This window comes from Adiantum capillus-veneris, chromosome 17 (assembly GCF_014529385.1).
Source record: "Adiantum capillus-veneris isolate H3 chromosome 17, ASM1452938v2, whole genome shotgun sequence".
Lineage (NCBI taxonomy): Eukaryota > Viridiplantae > Streptophyta > Polypodiopsida > Polypodiales > Pteridaceae > Adiantum > Adiantum capillus-veneris.
Genome location: NC_140947.1, coordinates 36,259,496 through 36,282,896, shown reverse-complemented (window position 1 = coordinate 36,282,896; position 23,401 = coordinate 36,259,496). Strand labels below are relative to the sequence as shown.

At 44.5% G+C, this 23,401-nt stretch overlaps 1 protein-coding gene across 1 annotated transcript; it reads left to right on the top strand.

Annotated features, from left to right (window-relative positions):
- The first annotated feature begins 296 nt into the window (after nucleotides 1-296).
- LOC147437064 (protein CYPRO4-like) lies at nucleotides 297-23,026 on the top strand. Its single transcript, XM_086486479.1, has 2 exons — nucleotides 297-2,049; nucleotides 22,503-23,026. Exons 1-2 carry the CDS (start codon nucleotides 454-456, stop codon nucleotides 22,776-22,778), a joined length of 1,872 nt encoding a protein of 623 aa, XP_086342605.1. The 5' UTR covers nucleotides 297-453; the 3' UTR covers nucleotides 22,779-23,026.
- The last annotated feature ends 375 nt before the right edge of the window (nucleotides 23,027-23,401 follow it).

Sequence of the window (23,401 nt, the reverse complement as noted above, 5' to 3'; positions counted from 1 at the left end):
ACTGACTGCCTTCGCCAACCTGTTCACACAAGACGGAGGTATATACCATAGTTTTAAAAGCGCGTATTGCTTGTAGCAAGCGACGGGAACTTAATGCTAACATGTTCGCATCACAATGTGTTGACCAGAGCTCAATATGTGACGGCCATGTCCTGTGCTGAAAAGTGGGTCGATTGGCCGGGAGTTGTGCGCCACGGAGAATGCACGCACCTTCCCCTCTCTCTTCAATAGCCGCGTGTGCCCGCGAAAAATCGTACCATTCATCGCATGACGGGCCCATGAGGATTGTTCCACGCGTTACAAGTTTGCAGCTTGGGAAACACGCTCGCACCCGTTTTTGTCTCTTTGATACAAAACTACTTCATATTCTCTCATTTGCAGGTGTTTTTGTTCCCTGCTCAGACCAACGGTTTATCAGATCAGGGCTGGTTCTACTTTCCTCTTGTGAAGGACATGGGTGCCGGTCAGAGCCGTGATGGTGAGCTTCGCTCAGATTCTGAAGAAGAAGAGGAGGAGGAAGAAGACGAACAAGAAATTAAGCAGAAGTCTGCTGTTTCACCCGCTTCTTCCTCGAAATCCAGCACGCGGCAAAGTTTTGCTTCTGCAAGCTCCAAGGATGGGCTCCAAAGCATCGGCTCTAAATTCGATTCTCTTACCTTGGCAGGCAAGCGAGTGGCCAAAGGCCCTCAAAAGGCCAAGCTTTACCGCCATCTTGGAGGTAATACACCTAAAGCACAATGGGTTGTTGCGGACAAAGCTGTTTCTTGGGAGTTTACCAGAGATGGAGATGATCATGACGAAGATGAAGATGACGACGGGGATGGTGTGAGTGGATCGTGGAAGACATGGTATCTTTTGGTTGGTAGCAGGGTGAGTGCTCGTGTTGGTGAGAAGCTGCAAGCAAAATTCTTTGGAGAGCAGCTGCGCGTTGACTTTGTGTACTATGGTGTGTGGGCACTGAAGTTCTCCACTCGCTTAGAGTTTCAAGACTTTGAGACAGAGTTTCGGAATTGTTTGTTTGAGAATACCTACATGCTAGAGGCTACTGAGGAGAACAAGATCAAAGTCTTTGGAAAGGACTTTATTGGCTGGGCCAAACCTGAAGTGGCAGATGAGTCCGTTTGGGAAGATGCGGAGGACAGTTTTGACATGCCCACAGGATCCAAACCCTTGAAAGAAGACTATGTGGAACCATCTAAAGGCAGTATACAGAGCCTTACTATGGGAGCTCTAGATCACAGTTACCTTGTGAGTGCAAAAGGTATCGAAGCAGTGAAAAACTTGCCATCTGGAATTCATGGAAAGGGTGTTTCTGTAGTGTTCAATGGAAGTGATTCTGCATCATATTCCACCCCCAAGAAAGCCATGCTTGTTAAAGGAGAGAGCAACCTTATGGTCCTGAGCCCCACTAATGAAGGCACACCGCACTCAGCTGGAGTACATCAATTAGATGTGGGTACAGGGAAGATTGTTGCACAGTGGAAATTCGAGAAGGATGGAACTCCCATCACCATGAGAGATGTTACAAATGATAGCAAGGGCGCACAGCTTGATGCTGCAAGGTCGACTTTCCTCGGGCTGGATGACAATAGGCTGTGCAGATGGGATATGCGAGATCGGCATGGCATTGTGCAGCAATTGGCAAGCCCGGTGTTGGATTGGGCAGAGGGTCACCAGTTTTCGAGAGGCACAAATTTTCAATGCTTTGCCACTACAGGTGATGGAGCAGTTGTTGTAGGCTCTAAAGATGGGAAGGTGCGCCTCTACGGTACCACTTCAATGAGAATGGCAAAGACTGCTTTTCCAGGGCTGGGGTCTCCAATCACACATGTTGATGTAACGTATGATGGTAAATGGATTCTTGCCACCGCCGATTCTTACATGATTCTCATTAGTACCGTGTTCAAGGACAAGGATGGCAAGACAAAGACTGGGTTCACTGGGAGAATGGGCAACAACATCGCTGCTCCAAGGCTTTTGAAGCTCAGCCCTCTCGATGTACATCTTGCAGGAAAGAACTACAAGTTTCAACATGGACAATTCTCTTGGGTAAGTATTCTGTTGTTGGTCGCTGTCAATGTTGAAGCCTTTGCCATAAGCTCCATAGGTTCTGTGTTTTCAAATAGGAAGTGGGTGGTCGTCAAATGCCTAGGTTATGTCGAAAGGTATCAGTCAGTACGGTGACCGATAAAGTTGGTCCTGACATTAAAAGGGCTATATTTTCAAGGCTGTTTTTTATTCTTTGAGAATCTGAGGTTTGAGTTGGCTAGAAAAAGCTAGTATTCATTGACATACAAACAAATAGATTAAAATATTTGGGCTGGTGTTGAGGATAGATACACGCTTCCTTATGCGCTTGTAAAATTGTCTTTTCCGTGGTTGCCAACAAATTTTAGGTTTGGCTAGTTCATTAGGTTGGATCTATCTTCAAGACACCTTTTGCTATGTTATACAACTTAGAAGTTAATAAATCGGATTACAGTTGTGATGGCTCCTTCTGTTGACTTTTAGAGATGAGTGGAAGGGAGCTATTTGCACTCGGCAGACTTTGGTTACAACTAGACGAAATCCTTGTTTAAGAATATGCCTTGCGAGAAATTGTATTTGGTTCCAAAGTGATCAGATCTGCAACAACTGAGAAATTGGGTTAATAGCACATGCTTATAGAGGATCAGAGGGTGAGCCAACATCACCTATGGAGACATCGGAGTGGACAGAGTTAGCGGTAGAGATAGAGACCTAAAATAAAAGAACATATCTTGGTGAAATGGTGGTGTTATCTCTTCTCTTTCACTGCACACACACACACACACACACACACACACACACACACACACACACACACACAGAGAGAGAGAGAGAGAGAGAGAGAGAGAGAGAGAGAGAGAGAGAGAGAGAGAGAGAGAGAGAGAGAGAGAGAGAGAGAGTGGGGACCGATCATTCTCATGTGTTCCGTGTAAGATCTTCGCTCGCATGGTGAGTATGCGCTTGAAACCCTTAATGCATGATCTCATCCATGCTTTGCAGACATGTTTTGTGCAGGACCGTTGTATCTTCGATAACATTTTCTGAGAGAGAGAGAGAGAGAGAGAGAGAGAGAGAGAGAGAGAGAGAGAGAGAGAGAGAGAGAGAGAGAGAGAGAGAGAGAGAGAGAGAGAGAGAGAGAGAGTGGGGACCGATCATTCTCATGTGTTCTGTGTAAGATCTTCGCTCGCATGGTGAGTATGCGCTTGAAACCCTTAATGCATGATCTCATCCATGCTTTGCAGACAGGTTTTGTGCAGGACCACTGTATCTTAGATAACATATTCACTTTCTATGAAGCAATTGTCACAAAGTGATGACGTGGCATGTCCGTTCGGACAAAACTTACAAGAAATTATAAGTGTTCCAACTTATGGGGTCCCGTCCGATGGGGCTTAGGGGACACTAGAAAACTAAAGGCCCAATGAACTGATGACGTGGCAGTGTTGTACGGATTCTCGAAATTTGCAAAACCATGCTGACGTGGCACAACGTATGGAATTTCGTGATTTGCGGCGCGATTTGCGCTGGCAGCGTTGACAGCTTTTGGGGAAAATGCTTTTAGGACTTGAAGCTTTTCATGTAATGCTTTTGGGCTAGAGGCCTTTATAAGAATTGCTAGGGCCTCTGTCCCTTAGATGAGCTTGGGAGCATTGAGTAGAGAGAGGACTCTTGGACATTGTACTTTGCGGAGATTAATATAAAAAGAAATACTGAAAGGGCACTAGACTTGGGAGCTCTGAGTAGAGAGAGGACCCTTGGACATCGTACTTTACCAAGATTAATATAAAAAGAAATATTGAAAGGGGTGCCATACTTTGGGGCCAATCTCTCTGGGCACGGACCTAGACCGGGCCAGGTGGTCTCTCTCTCTCTCTCTCTCTCTATATATATATATATATATATATATATATTAAAGTTCAGTGATTTTGAAGTTTTTGTTCGTGTCGCTATTGATTTCTCGCTTTAAGTGTCCAAGCCTATAACTGTAATAGTGGTATCAGAGCTCCAAAAGATTCTTCTTTTATGGAGGATCTGATTCCTTTTATAGAACACGTAGGTTTTTGTGAAAGAATCTTTGTGTCCCGACCTCGTACTTATGAGCCACAGTCCACTCCCACCCTTTGTGCATGGCGCATGGGGCTCGTTCTCGTCTTCATCGCTCTGTCTTAAAGGGCTAAGGGCATAAGCTATAAAGAACCATGGATACACATGGGTTCTCTCGAAGAATCTGACAGAGAACACCCCTTGGCGGGAAGGCAAAGAAAAGTTGAAATCCGGCGTGGGAATGGCAAAAAGGATGAAGAATTGGACAAATTTTCGGTAGGGAAGTTTGCCAGAGCAGAGTACAAACGCCAACTGCAGGTTGACACGTGTGTGAAAAGATTGATCAAGTACTCTAGAGACTTAAGATTTGCGAAACCTTGAAGAATTACCGGATTGATGAGATTCACTTGAGATGGTGTGAGGCCATTGATTCTCCTCTTAGGTTGGGAGGAAAGCTGAAAGGATAGACGAGTGCAGAAAAGCGGAAGTTGTACTCGCAGAAAGAGCTGGACAGAGCTCTTGACCAGAAGATGAACTAGATAGTGAAAGGCTTGAAGCACTCTCAGAAGAAGAGGAAATCGGTGGATTTCCCTGATTATTTGGGCTAGAAGTCCAGTTTCAAAGTGGCAAGCAGAGCCAAGAAGTGTGCTAGTTTTGAGGATGACTCATATTTTTCTTCGTCTTCAAAGAGTTTCGATAGTTCGTCGTCCTCTAGTTCTAGAGAGGATGAGAAAAGACGGAAGAAGCGGAGAAAAAGTAAGAAAAGTAGATTTTTGAAAAAGTCTAGAAAGCATGGAAGGCCATCATTGAAACAAACTTGGACACCCCAAGTCTGGATTGAGCATGACACACAAGAGAATTACTCAAATAAACTCAAATGACATTTTGATAAGAGATGATAGGGCCCGACCTAGTTCCAAAGTCTGGCGCCCCTTTCTGTATTTATTTTTATATGAATGCTTGAGCAAAAGTACAAAAATAGAGGGTCTTCTCTTCTTTGTGCTCGTCAGCAATCTGAGGAAAGAGAGCCTCTAGGTACAAATTTATAGGCCCTAGGCAGTAGTAAATGAAAAGTTTCCAGTCTCAAAAGCTCCAAAAAGCTAGCCCTCTTAGTAGCGTGTGCAAAACACGGGTTTCCGTACAGTCTGCCACATCAGCCAGCCAGCGTGTTTTTTTGGCTTGCCGTACAGCCTGCCATATCAACGCAGATTGCGGAGATCCTACCACGTCAGCAGCTGCACTTTATTTTCTTTAATTTCCTTTGTGTCTCCATGGGCCTCATCGAACGGGACCCCCATAAGTTCGCACAACTTAGAAATTGTCATGCCACATCATCATTTTGTGACATCGAGTGAAGAAGAAGAAGAAGAGAATTTTAACGTCGTGGGAAACTATCCTAAGAGAGACCTCAAAGATCTATTCGACGAGAGCTGTTATTCAAGAGGGGAGAATGAATCAGGGGAACCGAATGACAGCTCATCGCAGGACAGCTCATCGCAGGATTCTGGAGCAGTAAGAGAATTAAATGGTAGCACATCCGAGGGTTTCGACGAACTAAGGGAACCGGATGCAAGTTTATCAGAGGATTTCGGAGAAGAAAGGGGATCGATGATAGTGCGTCTCAGGGTTTCGATGATTGAGACTGACGTGCCAATGGACAAGGAAGCTACCGACAGGTCTCAGGGCACAAGGAAGAAAGGAAAAGGAAGAAAGGAAAAGGGAATTAGCTGGCAAATCAAAGAATTCCCTAGACACAGGTGAGGTGCCAGTGGACAGGGAGCCTGAGGAGCAATCTGAAGTGGAAGAGACCGAGGAGATTTTCGTTCCAGAATAGAGACTGGCTCACATGGAAGGAAAAGTGAAAGGTAAAGTGATACGGTGGTTCTTAGTTTAAGACATAGTTACCGGGGAACGCGTTCCCTAGGCTCTGGAACGTCGGAACGCCGTTCCCTCCCCCCCCCCGCAAGGCCGGAACGTCCCGGAATGTTTTGCCGTTCCGGGTGACCACTTGATACCGGAACGGCCGGCCGGAATGGCTCCGGAATGGCCAACTCTCAAAATGGGGAGAAATGGGCAGTTTTTTGCAAATTTGTAATGAACATTAGGTGTTTTTAAAAGTGTGCAAGGACTCAAAATGCACCCCCTCACACTCATTCCCTTCTCAAGAAAATCCACATGCCCTCAAGGTCTAAGGCTTAAGCCTTATGCTCTCTCGACTCTCGAGTCTCAAGCTCTCCCCCTCTCTTCTCTCTCAAGCTCTCTCCCTGTCACGTGACACATCCCAATCCTATGTGTCCGTTGACAAGCTACAGCATAACAGGGTTCAGTCAGTCCAGTCAGTCTAGATTAGAAGTGATCTAGCACTTTTGTGAGTCTATTCGTAGACCGTGCATGCCCAGTCACTTAGTATAGATGCATATCCTCTGGTTGCACACAGCATGATCATCAATATTCCCTTCAGAATCCATCAGATTCAGTCAGGGGAATTTTCATGTGCATTTAGCCTATTTTCCCTATTTTTGGTATTTTCACTTATTATTTTTAAGTGACTTTCCAACAAAAGTAGGTAGGGTAATTTTGCTAAGTTAATATATAAGCAAACCCAAGTTAGCACTTTCTGGCAGAAGAGGCAACAAGAGCACATGCTCAACAGGCACCTTCTCAGCAGTACCCAGCGTTTTGGTTTGCCATCGCCAGACTCCATCTCTGCCTGGCGTTTTCAGCAGTTCTTGACCTCTAGCGTTTCTGGATCGCCATCAAGCCTTGCAGATTTGCTTATCAGTACTCAGCCCTAGCGATTTTCCAGACCATCGCCAACAGTACCAGGTTTTCAACATCTTTACTAACGCTAGGGAAAGCAGCAGCGCTTTTCATTTTCAGCCACAATTGCAGCAAAAGACTCGGCGTTTTCAGCATGCATAGGAGGTAGCAGATTCAGCCCCATTGGTTGCAGAAGAACCCCCATTTTCAGCCATAAAAACGCAGCCAAAACAGTCATTTTCAGCCACCGAAACAGTCCCGAAATTCAGCAGATAGAAGACCACAGATTTCAGCCCTAAAGTCGTCGTCGTCATCACCGTCGTCGTCATCGGCATAGTCCCAAGTTGCATCAGTCCATTGCATATGCATTGTACCACTTTGTGCAATCAATAGTAGACCACTCTCGCCAACGAGAGTGGGGCCTTTGGAGGAGGGTTTTACGTCTTTGGTGTCGTATCTCTCTTCTCTCTCTATCTCTCAGTCTCATACACTTGCACGCACAGTGTCCCTTCACTTTGTTTGTGATCATAGCATTCACTCATTAAGAACGGAAGGCTCTACCTTCCATAAGAACGAAAAGGAACCTTGAGCACAGTTCGGAGCACTCATCTTGAGCAAAGCGCAAACAATCATTCCGTTGCACCTCTCTCTCTCTCTCTCTCTCTCTCTCTCTCAAGCTCTCTCCCTCTCCCTCCTCTCGAGTCTCTCCCTCTCCCTCTCGCATCATCCATGGCCTAGGGGTCTTCAAATCGAGTTTTTCGTGAGTATTAGAGTCAAAGGACTCTAATACTACTTGTATTCAAATTTCAAACATGTAGAGCTAAAAATTGCAGTATTTGGGTGTTTTTTATGTCTCCCGTTCCGCGTCGTTCCCGTTCCCGTTCCGGACCCCTAGCCGTTCCCTCGTTTCGCGGGGGTCCCCGTTGCCGTCCCTGTTCCGCGTTCCGAGTAACTATGGTTTAAGAACTATCTCGCATTGGATGCGAAGTGGATGGAGAAGGAGGACCTAGCAGATACTCCTCAGATTTGGAACTTTACCTTGACACTTTTGGTCTAGCTTTGACTATTCCTAGATTTCCGGGAGATCAGCGGGTTGAATCAGGTGCAGGCGAGAGTGCACAAGAGGGGAGTTACTCCGCTCCTTTGTCACAAATTACTTAGATGGAATAAAGTCACTGACTACCTTTGGATTTCAGGGATATTGATGGGGCTAATAGTATTTTGCTGGATGACTTTATGAAAGAAGTACTTTGAACTAGAATTCCCGAAATGAATCTGTTACATGTGCTCTGTTATGTGAGTAGTGTTTGAGTGCATGTTTGATAGACGAATTGACTGCAACATTTCGGTCTTGTTTTCCGGAGAGATGAGATGGACATGATAATAACAAGATTTAGTCAATCGAGACATCTGTGGAGATCAGTGATAGATCTAGGTGTGATTGCTAAATACGTTGCCGATTGATCACGATTCTTATCCAAGATCTTAACGGAAGTAGTGATGTGAATGTGACTTGAATGTTCAGTGACTGTCGTCCACTTGCACCTTTTCAGGGGTTCTCAGGAAAACAAGTAAAAATAGAATATATAAAAATATGTAGTACATATTTAAAGAAGGCAACAAGAAAAATACACCTCTTGGTGAGACTTGTTGCCAAAGGAATGCGCAGAAGGCAGACTTTGATTTTCAAGAGGTGTTTTCTTCTATTGTGAAAATAACTACCCTTCCTGCTCTTTTTGCTCTTCTTGTTTTGGATTTGGAGATGGATGTAAAGACATCATTTTTGCATGGTGATCTTGAAGAAGAGCTATACATGATGCAGCCGGAAGGTTTTGTCATCCTTGGCAAGGAAGAGCTTGTATGTATGCTCAAAAGAAGTTTGTATGGGTTGAAACAAGCTTATGGTACAAAAAATTTGACACTTTCATACTTAGACATGGGTTTAAACGTAGCCATGCAGATTACTGTCTATACATCAAAAGAGATGCTGACAGTAGCTCAATGATTCTTGTATTGTACCTGGATCACATGCTGTTAGTTGGGAAGAACGAGATCTAGGCTTGTTGCCAAAGGATATGCGTAGAAGGCAGACATTGATTTTCAAGAGGAGTTTTCTCAAGTTGTGAAAATGACTACCCTTCACGTTCTTTTTCTTCTTGTTGCTATTTTGGATTTGGAGATGGATGTAAAAGACAACATTTTTGCATGGTGATCTTGAAGAAGAGATGTACATGATGCAGTCGGAAGGTTTTGTCATCCTTGGCAAGGAAGAGCTTGTGTGTATGCTCAAAAGAAGTTTGTATGGGTTGAAACAAGCATATGGTACAAAAAATTTGACACTTTCATGCTTAGCCATGCAAATTACTGTCTATACATCAAAAGAGATGCAGACAACAGCCCAGTGATTCTTGTATTGTATGTGGATGACATGCTGTTAGTTGGGAAGAACAAGAGCTAGGCTTGTTGCCAAAGGATATGCGTAGAAGGCAGACATTGATTTTCAAGAGGTGTTTTCTCCCGTTGTGAAAATGACTACCCTCCCCGTTCTTTTTGCTCTTGTTGCTATTTTGGATTTAAAATGGATGTAAAGATAGCATCTTTGCATGGTGATCCTGAAGAAGAGTTGTACATGATGCAAGAGCTTGTATGTATGCTCAAAAGAAGTTTGTATGGGTTGAAACAAGCTTATGGTACAAAAAATTTGACACTTTCATGCTTAGACATGGGTTCAAATGTGGCCATGCAAATTACTGTCTACACATCAAAAGAGATGGAGACAGCAGCCCAATGATTCTTGTATTGTATGTGGATGACATACTACTAGTTGGGAAGAACAAGAGCACTCGGCACACTCAAAAACCAGTTGAATTTAGCTTTCGCAATGAAAGATTTTCTGGGCATGTGCATAAGGAGAGAACGCAACAGAAACTCTTGTTTTTGTCTCAAGAAAAGTACATTGAAAAAGTACTTGACAGGTTTTATATGGCTGATGCTAAGCCTTTGAGCGTGCCATTACAGACACATGTAAAGTTGAGTGCAAGTGAATGCTTGAAAACTGATGATGCAACCAATGCATACCTTATGCTTCAGCTTGTAGCTCTCTCATGTATGCTATGGTTGCCATTAGACTTGACATTGCTTATTCAGTGGGAGTAGTGAGCAGTTTATGTCTACTCCTTGCAGAGCACATTGGGATGTTGTAAAGTCCATAGTGAGGTACTTGAAAGGGACCAAAAGTAAATGACTGTGTTATGGAAAAGGTCCATTAAAATTGCAGGGATATTTGTGATTCTGACATCGCAGGTGATGTCGATATCCGCAAGTCAACTGGTGGGTATGTTTACAACCTGGCAGGTGGTGCTATTTCATGGTGCTCTAGACTTCAGAGGATAGTTGCACTCTCTACTACTTAAGCCGAATATGTTTGAGTCACTAAGGCTTCCAAAGAAGCCATATGGTTAGCCCGCTTAGTGAGTGAGCTTGGATTGCTTGATGACATGCTTGTCCTTGGTTGTGATAGTTAGAATGCAGTCTGTTTGGTTAAAAATGCCATGTTTCATGCGCGTACTAAACATATTGATCTGCGGTACCATTTTATCATACAGATACTTGATGATGGTTTGGTCTTATTTATCAAAATCCGTACACATGAGAACCATGTAGATACTCTTATCAAAAGTTTGCCAAAGGCACAACATGAGCATTGCCTACAGACGGTGGGAGTTAAATAGCTTATAGGCAACTCTCTGGGCCTTTAAGTGGAAGGTTGTTGGGGTAAATTCCTTGACGTCACCTTCGGACCGTTTCCACCGTGTAGCTCTGATCGAGACACTTAGAGTAGATGCATATTCTCTGGTTGCACACAGCATGACCATCAGATTTCAGTCAGATTTCTTTAGGAGCATTTTACACTGCAGAAAACCTATTTTCCCTATTTTAGCCATTTTTCACTTATTATTTTGAAGTGACTTTTGTTGGGAAACTGGGTAGGGCAATTTTGACAAGCATGTATATAAGAAACCCTAGTGCTAGCATTCTTTGGCAGAAGAGGCAGCACGTACCTGACATCCAAGAGAGCACCTTCTCAGCAAGACCTCCCCCGGCGGATAACATAGCGTTTTTAGCCAAGAACAAGCCCAACGTTTCCAACTTTGCAGATCAGCCCAACGTTTTGCATTTGCAGCAGCCTGGCGACAGTAGACAGAGCAGATTCTCCCAGTGTTTTTGCAGTAGACCCCAGATCAGCCCTAGCGTTTTTGCAAATAGAAAATCTCCTAGCATTTTGCAGATTCCCGACGACAGTTCAGCCATTAGCATCAGTGTTTTGTATTTTCAACACCTAGACACCGCAGATCGAGCCCCAAACCTCGCAGATCTCACCTTCCCGCAGTCAGCAGATCCTCGTCGCACGGTCAGATCAGCCAGCGTTTGCAGATTCAGCCTGGAAAGAGGCACCCAATTACGCAAATCGGATGATGAGCGCAAAGAGGCTTTCCTTTTTGGGTTGGACGAATATATCACATTTGATGTAGAAGTCTTCGACCCCGTGGATCTCAACAAGGCAGTAGCAATTGCTCTCTCCTAAGAGATGAAGCACAACAAGGGAAAGCCTAAGGAGAACAAGACTGTGCAAAGTACCTCTCAGACTTCTCAGAATGGGTAAGAATGGTAACTCTTTTAACCAATCTTCCTCTAGTCTCTCAGAAAAGAACTCACAAAATGAACCTAAGGGTAAAGCTAACACAATTGCTAAACCTAAGCTCACTCCATATGAAAAGGCAGAAAAAGGAACTTTAGGAGGATACATCACGTAGGAAGAACAAAGCATTTATTCTAAGGAAGGTCGTTGTTATCATTGTCACATCAAGGGTCACATAAAAAAAACATGTCCTAAGCTTGAATCTAATGAATCTAAAGAACCCACAGAACCCACTTTCTCTGTCAATGCAATAAATGAGAACACGAGTGTGACCAAAGTTTCTCACGATCCTCCCATTGATGAGTCTCTCATTAAGTGTTATGGTCATGCATTTTGTCATATTGTTTGACCCAGGTAGTATGCATGATGTGATTAGTGACTCTTGTCGAAAGAGCCCACTTGGAGGTTAGCAAGACATCTCCTTTCGAGGTGTTGGGCTTCGCTCCTGGTATGGACTATCTCATCACGCAAGAATGCTTTGATGTTTTGTTCAGTGTTCAACAATTGGCCTTCCGCAGGAAATTTGTAGTATCTCCTCTCCCAAGATGTGATATGCTTTTAGGCATTCGATGGTTTTGTGAGCATAACCCTCTCATCGATTGGGCGGAAATTACGTTCACTTTCAATGCCAAAAGTGACTCTCCCATTGTCATTCGTGGAGAGCAAGTTGTTCATTCTTTATCTCTCATTTGTAATGTGCAGGCGAAGATTGAAAAGAATAAGGAGAATGAGACTCTTTCAGTCTCTTCTTTTTCAAAGCACTACACACATGATTTGCATGATAATGATAAGTGAGATGATAAGCATGATGATTTGCATGATATAGAAGTGAGCACTCATAAGCATGATGAGTTGCAAGATAAAGATGTGATTTTTCACAAATGATGGTTTAGTTGATGCTTTTTCTAGTGAAGCTAACCTCATTGCAGATTCAATCAATCACGAAGAACCAATCTTGGCTCTCGAGTCGAGGTCCAAAGAACCCCCATAGGAAGATTCGATCAATCACGAAGAACCGATCTTGGCTCTCAAGTCGAGGTCCAAAGAACTCCCACAGGAAGTATTGATTAGTCAGTACTCATTGTTCGAGTGTTTCATTCGTGATGCTTTCCTGTATTTTAGTCACCGTCCTTATGTGATTCTTTTTCACAGGCATGCCATATTGTACGATGAACACGATTCACTCATGAATGAGCATGGAGGATGTATGCGATTTGCTCATGAAAAGGTGAAATGTTTGCATTCAAGGAATTCGCATTCTATGTCTCTTCCTTGGCATGACACAGTATCCGAAAGAGCACAAGAAGGATTGAGCACCAAGCATAGGCATTTCCATTGTGATTTGCCAAAGTTGATTGATTTAGATCAGCAAGTCAGGATTCGATTCCATTGTTTGCGTGTGTTGATGAACGGTTGGGCACTCAGTCTATATGTTCATCTACATTGCATGCACACTTTTTTAGGAAGACTAGAATTTTTCTAGTCGCTTTACATGGAATGGGTATGTTCATGTTTTTGTGTTGGAAGTGGTTTCAAGAATTTTCCTCCTTGGAGATTCTTGAAGAAGGTAGACGCATGACTATAGACGAAGTTGAAGCATTAAAGGAGCCACAAATGACTGTCTCGCTTTCGGCGTGGCCCAAAGAAGCAAGCGTTGCAGACCTTTATGAAGTTCAAGTATCGCATGACCCACCCATTAGAGTGGGCCGGCGAAGAATCCTTTCTAGGAGTCCAGACGCTGCTGGCGATCTCGCTCGACGCCATACAGTTTGGTACCAGTACCTCACTTTGAAAAGGAGGGGATGTCACGTGCACATCTAACCCTATGTGTACGTGGACAAGCTACTTCATGACAAGGGTTCAATCAGTCTAGCCTAGGAAGTGTTCTGGCATCTTTGTGAGTCTGTTCGCAGAGCGTGTATGTTTGGACTCTTAGAGTAGATGCATATCCTCTGGTTGCACATAGCATGACCATCAGATTTCAGTCAGATTCCATCAGGAGCATTTTACAGTGCAGAAAACCTATTTTCCCTATTTTAGCCATCTTTCACTTATTATTTTTGACTTTTGTTGGGAAACTGGGTAGGGCAATTTTGACAAGCATGTATATAAGAAACCCTAGCGCTAGCATTCTCTGGCAAAAGAGGCAGCAGGGACCTGACATCCAACAGAGCACCTTCTCAGCAAGACCCCCCTTTGCGGATAACATAGCGTTTTCAGCCAAGAACAAGCCCAGCGTTTCAAGCTTTGCAGATCAGCCCAACGTTTTGCATTTGCAGCAGCCTGGCGACAGTAGACACAATAGATTCCCCCAGCGTTTTTGCAGCGGACCCCAGATCAGCCCTAGCGTTTTTGCAAATAGCAGATCTCCTAGTGTTTTGCAGATTCCCGGCGACAGTTCAGCCATTAGCATCAGCGTTTTGTATTTTGAGCACCTAGACACCGTAGATCAACCCCAAACCTCGCAGATCCCACCTTCCCGCAACAGATCCGCCGCACGACGATCAGATTAGCCAACGTTTACAGATTCAGCCCGGAAAACGCAGATTTTAGCATCTGCGTTTTCAGCGTGTCGTCATCGTCTTCTCGTCGTCATCGCCGTCGTCACCGACATAGAGTCAAAATTCAGCAGATACAGATTTGCAGATTTCAACCATTAGCATTTTCAGATTTCAGCCCGTCTCGTCGTCGTCCTCATCGTCGGCAAGTCCATTGCATTGTAGAGATTTGTGCAATCAATAGTACATTCTGGTGTCATATTCTTCTCTCTCTATCTCTCAGTCTCAGCACCTTCATTCACAGTGTTTATCCACTTTGTTTGTGATCACTTGCACCCCCTCACTAAAGGAACGGAAGGCTCTCCCTTCCGTAAGTAAAAGGAACCTTGAGCACAGTTTGGAGCACTCATCTTGAGCAAAGTTTATCATTCATATCCACTGCACCTTACAATGGTTGCTTGCTCTTATATGTTTTGTTGTTTATTTGGTTTATTCGAACCATAGCCCTATGGAGCAATACCAAGGATGGCTAGAGGCTCTCTCTCACCGAGATTTTTGGTTTAGAGTCTCTTTGTGGTGGTGATGTCTATTTTGCTAGGATATGCTAGTCTTGGAACTTGGTTGGATATCGGGAATTTTTTGGTGGAGTTTTTGGCCTCTTGGCTGAAGTCTGGTTGGCCTGTTTCTGCCTCAGCTCTCAGCTATTTTCTTCCCTTACTCTCCTGCTCCTAGGTTTTGTAGTATGATCCATCTTTTGTAACTCTATAGTATTGGTTGTTTCTACCAATGGTTTGTGGTGGTTGAATTTTTTTTTTCACTATCAGGTTGTTCTACATGTGTGTGCGTGTCTCTACAGTTGTGTGCAATAGGTGTGCGTGTCTGCTCACATGGTTCCTTTCTCCTATATGTTTTGTTGTTTATTCCCTTGTTTGGTGGATACTAGGGTCGACAGCTTGGTGGAGGTTATTGTGTGTGTCTCGTCTTTGGTTTCTTGTATTTGTAGGTTGAAGAGGGCCATAGTTTTGTTGATCAATGCCAAGGATGGCTAGAGGCTACTCTCCCCCAGATTTTTGGTTTAGAGTCTCTTTGCGGTGGTGATGTTTCTTTTGCTAGGATATGCCGCATAGTTACCCGGAACACGGAATGGGAACGACGACGGGCCTCCCTGCGGAACGGGAAACGGGAACGGGTTCGAAATGGGAACGGCGTGGAACAGTAGGCTTCAAAAATACCCAAATAATGCTATTTTTAGCATTATGTGTTTGAATACACGTAGTACTAGAGTCCTTTGACTCTAATACCCACAAAAAACACGATTCGAAGACCATTCGACCTTATTATGACTTGATTGGGATGTGCGCCGCCGCGGCCATGGTACATACACAACATTGAACAAACACAATGCCCATACACAATTACACATGTAATTAGGAACTACAAATTAGAGCTCTCAAATAATTGCAAGAGAAGAAGTCAGAGATAAGACTTGAAACTTTGAAAGTTGAGTCATATCATTGAGCAAAATACATTTTTTGCTTAATTTTGGCTAAAAAGGCCCGCCAAGGCGCTACAAAAAAAACCAAAGTGACATATACCATAATGAGTTTACAAGGGGACCAAACAAGTGACCACAATACCAAAAGACTAAAGGTGACAAATACCATAAAGATGCTACAAAGAGGGCAAGGCCAAGCAGCCATACAAAAAGGTAAGGATAATGGAAGTCCTAAAGTCGCAACTCTCGAGTCTCAAGACTCAAGAGCCACTAGCCTGAGAAGCCTTCCAATTCGTAGTAGCCGGGTGTACATCATGCACATCCTCCCATTCCTTATCATCAAGCTCTATGCCCGGCTCACCTCAGCCATAGATGATGTAACAAACTTGGGCACCCCAAGTCTAGATTCTCTCGCGACACGAGAAAGGATCACTTCAAATACTTCACAACTTTAAAATTCATAGTTCAATTTGGTCGACACGGCCCGGTGTAGTTCCGTGCCAAGAGAGATTGGCCCCAAAGGCTGGTGCCCCTTTCGGTATTTCTTTTATATTAATATTAATCTTTGAGCAAAGTACAACTCCCATAGGGTGATGTAACAAACTTGGGCACCCCAAGTCTAGATTCTTTCGCGACACGACAAAGGATCACTTCAAATACTTCACAACTTTAAAATTTACAGTTCAATTTGGTCGACACGGCCCGGCGTAGTTCCGTGCCAAGAGAGATTGGCCCCAAAGGTTGGTGCCCTTTTCGGTATTTCTTTTATATTAATCTTTGAGCAAAGTACAACTCCCGTAGGGTGATGTAACAAACTTGGGCACCCCAAGTCTAGATTCTCTTGCGACACGAGAAAGGATCACTTCAAATACTTCACAACTTTAAAATTCACAGTTCAATTTGGTCGACACGGCCCGGCGTAGTTCCGTGCCAAGAGAGATTGGCCCCAAAGATTGGCGCCCCTTCCGATATTTCTTTTATATTAATCTTTGAGCAAAGTACAACTCCCGTAGGGTCCTCTGCTCTCAGACTCTGCATCCAGATGCTTTGAAGAGTGAGGCCCTTAGGGCTCTTTTACTCTTACAAGGGATGCCGAAAGCAGAGCCCCAAAAGCAGTTAAACTCAAAAGCAACTAGTCCCTTAAAGCAGTTTGTTCCTAAAGGAGCTGACCCCAAAAATCTTGCCCAGAAAAGCATCAGCGCGCTTTGTGGAATTCCGTACAGCTGTTAGCGCAAAATCCGGCCCTATCCTTACAAAACTGCCACGTCAGCATGTCAGCGGAATTTTCGGGGGTCGGTACTACTGACCGTACGGCCATGTCAACACTTGTCCGTACTGCCACGTCAGCAATTCAACATATGTGTGTGTGTGTTTGTCCGAGGGCCTGCCACGTCAGCAGTTTGTGACATACCCCCTCTTGAAAGAACTGTAATCGGCCTCAATTACGCGTGCAAAACAGACAGAGACTATAAACTATCTTAGTAGACACTGACTGTTAGTACCGACGCACTAGACACGACACATCTAGCACATGTACAAAGACGACGGTCACATCACTGCACATGACATCACATGACAATCAATCAGAGAAACATTCATTCCAAATCTCAGACTATGACTGCCAACAACGTATTTAGTAACCACATGTAGATTTATTCCGGATTTCAATGATGTCGGGTTAACTATTCCCATATTGCTATCATGTCTAGAGAGATTTTTTTTTTTTCCATTTCCGACTCGAGCACTATCGTGTGCAAGTAGTCATTCGCCTCAAGCACTGTCGTGTGCGAGAAATCTTTCACCTCAAGCACTGTCGTGTGTGAGCCTCAAGCACTATCGTGTGCGAGCATTATTTCCAAGGATCCCAGATTATCACTAAGTTCATTTTGAACAGAGTAGTCTAGTCAATGATTCCATCGAATCAGTTGTGATCCATGATTCGATATCAGGTTCATTTAGGAGCTGTCACTGCTCCATCTCATTGTTAATCGTGCTCTTTTTCTAGAATTAACAGATTCTTTTATAAAACATTAGTTTTATTCAAAATTCAAAATCATCTAAAAAGTCTTGTTTCATAAATCTATAAAGCAAAATAATGTAAATTCAAAAAGCTGTTTTGGAACGAGTATCACCTCGTCGTGCTGTTCTTTCAATTTGCCAGTCATTATGATTCTTGTGCCCTTTTGGGACACTTTGTAGCGATATGTCCTTGTCCTCCACATTGAAAACACTTCCCTGCTTTGAAATATTCATCTCTTTGGTCTTTTGTCAGTGAAGGTCGTCTATCGCTTTGTCGATTGTTTCTGCTATGACTTGTTGGAGGTTCATCTGATGGGTAAGTCAGTTTACCCAAATGTATAGCAAATCCCCGCTTCGCATGTCCCATCAACTGTTGTATAGACTCGGACTTCCTTTCGAGACAATAATATCGACTTTCTTTGGGAAGCCACAACAAAATCGTTTAACCTGCTCCTTAAATTTGATCTTCTTAAAGGATGAACATGTAGAAAAATTTCCCAAAATCTTTCAAAGTAAGAATCCAAAGATTCTGTCTTGACCATCCGAACATGGTTCCAGTCAGTAATCACATCTCGTTTGTATTCTTGTGTGAGCCATGAAGAAATAAAGAGTTTCTTAAATTTCAACCACTTTGTCGGCGCTTGTTTCCTTAACAACAGAGTGGACCACCATGTCCGTGCATTGCCTTTCAGGAAGGATGTCTCCCGTATGATCTTGGAGTGCTCTGTATAGCGGCCTCCAGAAAATGCTATGTCAAACTGGTTGGACAAAGGCTAAAGCCTTGGGAGCATCTCGGAACCTTGAAAAATGCTCAAACTTGATTGCCTGTCCTTCCTCCTTTTATTCTTTGGGCTTTTTGCCCTTGTCGTCAAGGAAATCATATTGATTGGCTTTGTAAAAATGCTTTCTTTTTGCATAAAACATGTGATCTGTCCGTCGTTTCTTGCCTTTCTTGTCCTCATCACTTGATTAGAAGAAGATTCGGTGTCCGAGCTATCAGAAGATGAGGACGAACTTGGCAATCCTTTGAAGCGTACATGCTTCTTCCGCTTTCTGGCTTTTTCAAAAGTAGATTTCTGACCCAAGTAACCGAGGAAATTAGTTCCCTTGTTACGTTGCTTCAATTGCTTTTCCGTCGGCTTCTTTATCCAGAATCTGATTGATTCAGGCCTGGACCGCATCATGGACTTTTTCTTCAATAAACAGTCTCGGTGTAGGAGGCTTCTTGATCGCTGGTTTGATTGGTGGTTGGGTGGTTTTTTGCCACAGAGTATGAACTTCAGTCATCGCCTGCTGGGTCAAAAATTTTGCAAATTGGGGATCCTTAGCAAATTTAATCATCTGCTTTGTTGCCTCGTCAATGAGTTGTTGACGTTCTATCTCTTCAATCTCAGCTTGAGTAGGCCGAGGTGGGCCGAACTCTTCTGATTGCTCATGAGAATCTTCTCCGCGATCTCCTCCCGCATCGGCAGAGGCAGGAGGAGTCGACTGTTCTTTGTTGGAATCTATAAATGTCGCGAGAAAAAGGATCGGATTTCCCTGTAGAAGAGAAATCGGCCGTGCTGTGATACCACTGTAACAAACTTGGGCACCCCAAGTCTAGATTCTCTCGCGACACAAGAAAGGATCACTTCAAATACTTCACAACTTAAAAATTCACAGTTCAATTCGGTCGACATGGCCCGACGTAGTTCCGTGTTCCAAAAGCAACTGATCCCAAAAATCTTGCCTAGAAAAGCATCAGTGCAATTTGCGGAATTCCGTACAGCTGTCAGCGCAAAATATGGCCCTGTCCGTACGGAACTGCCACGTCAACATGTTAGCGGAATTTTCGGGTATGTACTGTTGGCCGTACTATCACGTCAGCACCTGTCCGTATTGCCACGTCAACAATTCAGCGTGTGTGTGTTTGTCGAGGGGCCTGCCACGTCACCAGTTTATGACAGATGAAGTACTTGGTGTCGGTGGCTTTGCATCTCCACCTGCCTGAGGAGCCTCTTGCTCCATCTCCCATTGTGTAAAAGGATGTTTCTGTTTACATGCACTCTTCCAAAGCATTTTCAAATTTGCGCTGACAAAGACAAAATCATTTGCCTTCTCCACTCCAAGCCGATTCCTCTTCTTGGAAGCAATGTGGCTAAAGATACTCCACAATTGCTCCAAGCATGAGGTACTAACTGATTGGCTGAGAATACGGATCGTCAATCTCTGAAGCTCAGGGCCATCATAGCCATAGTCCTCCCACCATAGCATTGAACCTATCTTTCTGCGATCAATCTGAGCATCTGGACTGCCAAATGATCCCTGCATCTCTTTGTACTGTCTGAACTGATGTTTGACAATGTGTCGCCCATCTCTGTCTAGAACCATCTTGTTTAAGATCTCTGTAAATTGGTTCATGACTTCTCTTTCTGTCTCTTGCCCTGCACCTTGGAACTCTGGATCCACCATGTACGTTGCAGGCATATGAATTCCACCTCGAGTTGCAAAGCTCATGGATCTCCTCATATCACTCTGCTTTCGGCTCAAGCTATGCAAGCTGCTCGATCATGCGGTCCATTGCCTCATAAACCTTGCCAATGCAAGGGTCCGTGCCATCCAGAACTCAAAGCAAATGAACCACCAGTTTTACCTGTGCGTCTAGACTCTTGAGCTCCTTCCAGAAGTCAAGGTCCTCTGCCTAATCCTTGCACAAAATCCTTGCAATTGTCTTTGCATAGGGGGAGGTGGTGAACTCATCACTGATGAAGACCTGTCGGATCGCATTTTGACTTTTAGACAGCCTGTGCACAAGAAGAAAGTTAAATGCGAAGCGAGTGTTTGAATACTTTAAAAGCACTTTGCCGCCCGACCTCTTGAGATACTTGCTCCGAACCAAGTTGTGATTGTTGATGAAAGTAATAATCTTCACCTGCATGAGCAATGACTGGAGCAATCTACTCTAGCTTGTTGATGTCTTTTAGAAGGTTGTTCAAGCAGTGTGCCATGCAAAAGCACACTGTCACATGCGGATAGTGGCCCTCTATAATAGCTGCTTCTGCTGCCCTGTTTGATGCCTCCCCATATGTGACAAAGGCCACCACGTGTTGCTCACTGATCGTTTCTATGGCCGCTGTCCACTCTGCAGAGAGGACATCGGCGGACTTGCCACTCTCGGTGGTATCATGAGAGTGCACGAAGTATATCTCTCCACTCGAGTATGCGACGAGGCTATGGATAGATCTCTTCCTTGTATCGCTCCATCCCTCAGTAATGAGGGAAACACCATGTTTTGCCCAAAGCCGTTGAATATTAAGTGTTGCTTGCTCCATGATCGCCTTCTCTCGATCGAGCAAAGTGGTTCGGAGAGCCTCCGAAGATGGCGGCAGATAGCCGGTGCCATGCTCTCCTATTCGTTGCACCATAACTTTCCAATACTTTGACCTATTTCGATTACACATAGAAGAGACGACGATGGGGGAAGAAATGAGAGAGAAGATCGATAAAACATACCTCGCCGCGGCAAATGGGATATGGTCGTGATAGAAGAATCGGGCCACGGCGGCATCCACCTCCTCCTCCTTTGGGTTCCAAGAGGTGGCAAGGGTCCTTTGGCGACGAATCGGACCCGATGAAGATCCACCGGCACCAACACCGACACCGGGTAGAGAAGAAGAAGGGAAAATGAGGGTTATCGGGTTGATACCTTTGCGTGCGGGCTTGGATTTATGATTGAACTGCCGATCCTTTTCCTCAAGCTCCTTCCTCTTCTCAATGCTTACGTTGGTGCAAAATTTTTGTCACGCCCCCCATGCACGAGAACCTCTTGCCGCCGACAAGGTGCCTTCCGAGGTCACTTCATCCCACCACGACCATTCCTTCGCCTTTTGAGTGTTGCCCGCTTGAACAGAGGGGGTTGAACGAGAAGAAGAGGCCATGGATAATTGGATTATCCGAGAAAGAGAGAGCTTGCTCCTTGAGGGTTTGAAAATTGAGAGAGAGAGCTTGAGAGAGAGGGCTTGAAAGTTGAGAGAGAGGCTTGACTCCGTTGAGGCCTTGAGGGCAAGCCCAAGGGAGAGAGCTTGAGGCCCGAGGGTAGAGCTTGAGAGCAAGCCTCAAGGGAGAGAGAGCTTGATAGCAAGGGAGAGAGAGAGCTTGAGAGAGAGGGCTTGAAAGTTGAGAGGGAGGCTTGACTCCGTTGAAGCCTTGAGGGCAAGCCCAAGGGAGAGCTTGAGAGCTTGAGGCCCGAGGGTAGAGCTTGAGAGCAAGCCTCAAGGGAGAGAGAGCTTGATAGCAAGGGAGAGAGAGAGCTTGAGAGCTTGTTGCACTTGTGAATGAAAGGGAGCAATTTATAAGGGCTTCCAGAAAGAAGACTCCCAAAATCTGCCCGTTTATGGCCATTGAAAACTGTCCATTGACTGGCTGTTCCGGCTGTCCCGATGCATTCAGATCCGGTCGTTCCGGTGAGTCACTGTCTGCCTGCCGGAACACCCAGACGTTCCTGGCCGTTCCCTGCTGCTGCGACCTGCCGGAACGCCGTTCTGGCGTTCAGGCTCTCTAAATGCCGTTCCCTGGTAACTATGATATGCCGGTCTTGGAGACTTGGGGTTGGATATCGGAAATTTTTAGTGGAGTTTTTGGCCTCTTGGTCGAAGTCTGGTTGGCTTGTTTCTGCTTCAGCTCTCAGCTATTTTCTTCCCTTACTCTCCTGCTCCTAGCTTTTGTAGTATGACCCATCCTTTGTAACTCTGTATTACTGGTTGGTTTTCCCTATGGTTTGTGGTTGTTGAATATCTCAGGGTTTTTTCGCTATCAAATTCATTAATTTTGTGTGCGTTTGGGCTTGTAATTTTGATTACGTAATATTGAAGGGTACCAAGCCCTCCTTTTGCGCGTGCGCGCAGACAGACAGACAGAGAGAGAGAGAGAGAGAGAGAGAGAGAGAGAGAGAGAGAGAGAGAGAGAGAGTTTTGTGTTGCAGGTTACTGAAAGTGGCAGGCAGGAGCGCAATTTGGTGGCAACAGTTGGCAATTTTACAGTTGTATGGAATTTTCGTAGAGTGAAGGAGAGCAATCATGAGTGCTACCAAGTAACTCGAGGTTTGAAAAGCTGTTATTGCTACAGAGTTATACCCAAAGAAGAGTCGATTGTGGACAGCAAATTTATGCATGACAGCTTTTCATCAGTATCGCCCAATGCACCGTTGGTTGTTGCCACTCCAAAGAATGTGAGCTCTTTTAATGTAAGCAGAGAGTAGGGTTTTGACTTTGAGCTAGTGGTATCGCAGTTGTTTTTCGACAATAGGTTTCGGTCACTAAGTGCCTTTTTGCATGCACTTCATTCATGGAGAAATGTGATTTGTCTACTCTTCCTCAGATGTACGTTACATAAACATAAACTGGCAAGTGCAGCTTCTTGTCTAGCGCTTCCAGGCTTCTTATAGATGTTTTACTGTACAATACTCCTGCCGTATCAGAAGACAATAGGAATAGTTTACTTTGGTCATGATGAATATACACATTGCTCTCTCTCTCTCTCTCTCTCTCTCTCTCTCTCTCGGGTGCATGCACAAGCTATGTTATGCCCCAAGTATAAGCATATTCAGCTGAAGATGGTGCCTCGAGAACCTTAGCAGATTTGGAAGTTGGGCTTTTTTTTATTTATACCACCTTGTTTTGAGGTTTCCTCTACAGTGCAATTTTTGTGCCCTAAGAATTAGCCGAGCCAACTAAGTGGTCCTGTCTACTTTTGCCACAGTGAGTAATCTCCTTCATAAGCATCGAGGCTTTTGCACTCTGAATTTTCCAAGAGGTCGCCTGGCCCGTGCAGCCCTTGTAGGCCTTTATCTTTGCCATGAAATTGCAGCTCCCGTGGATTCTT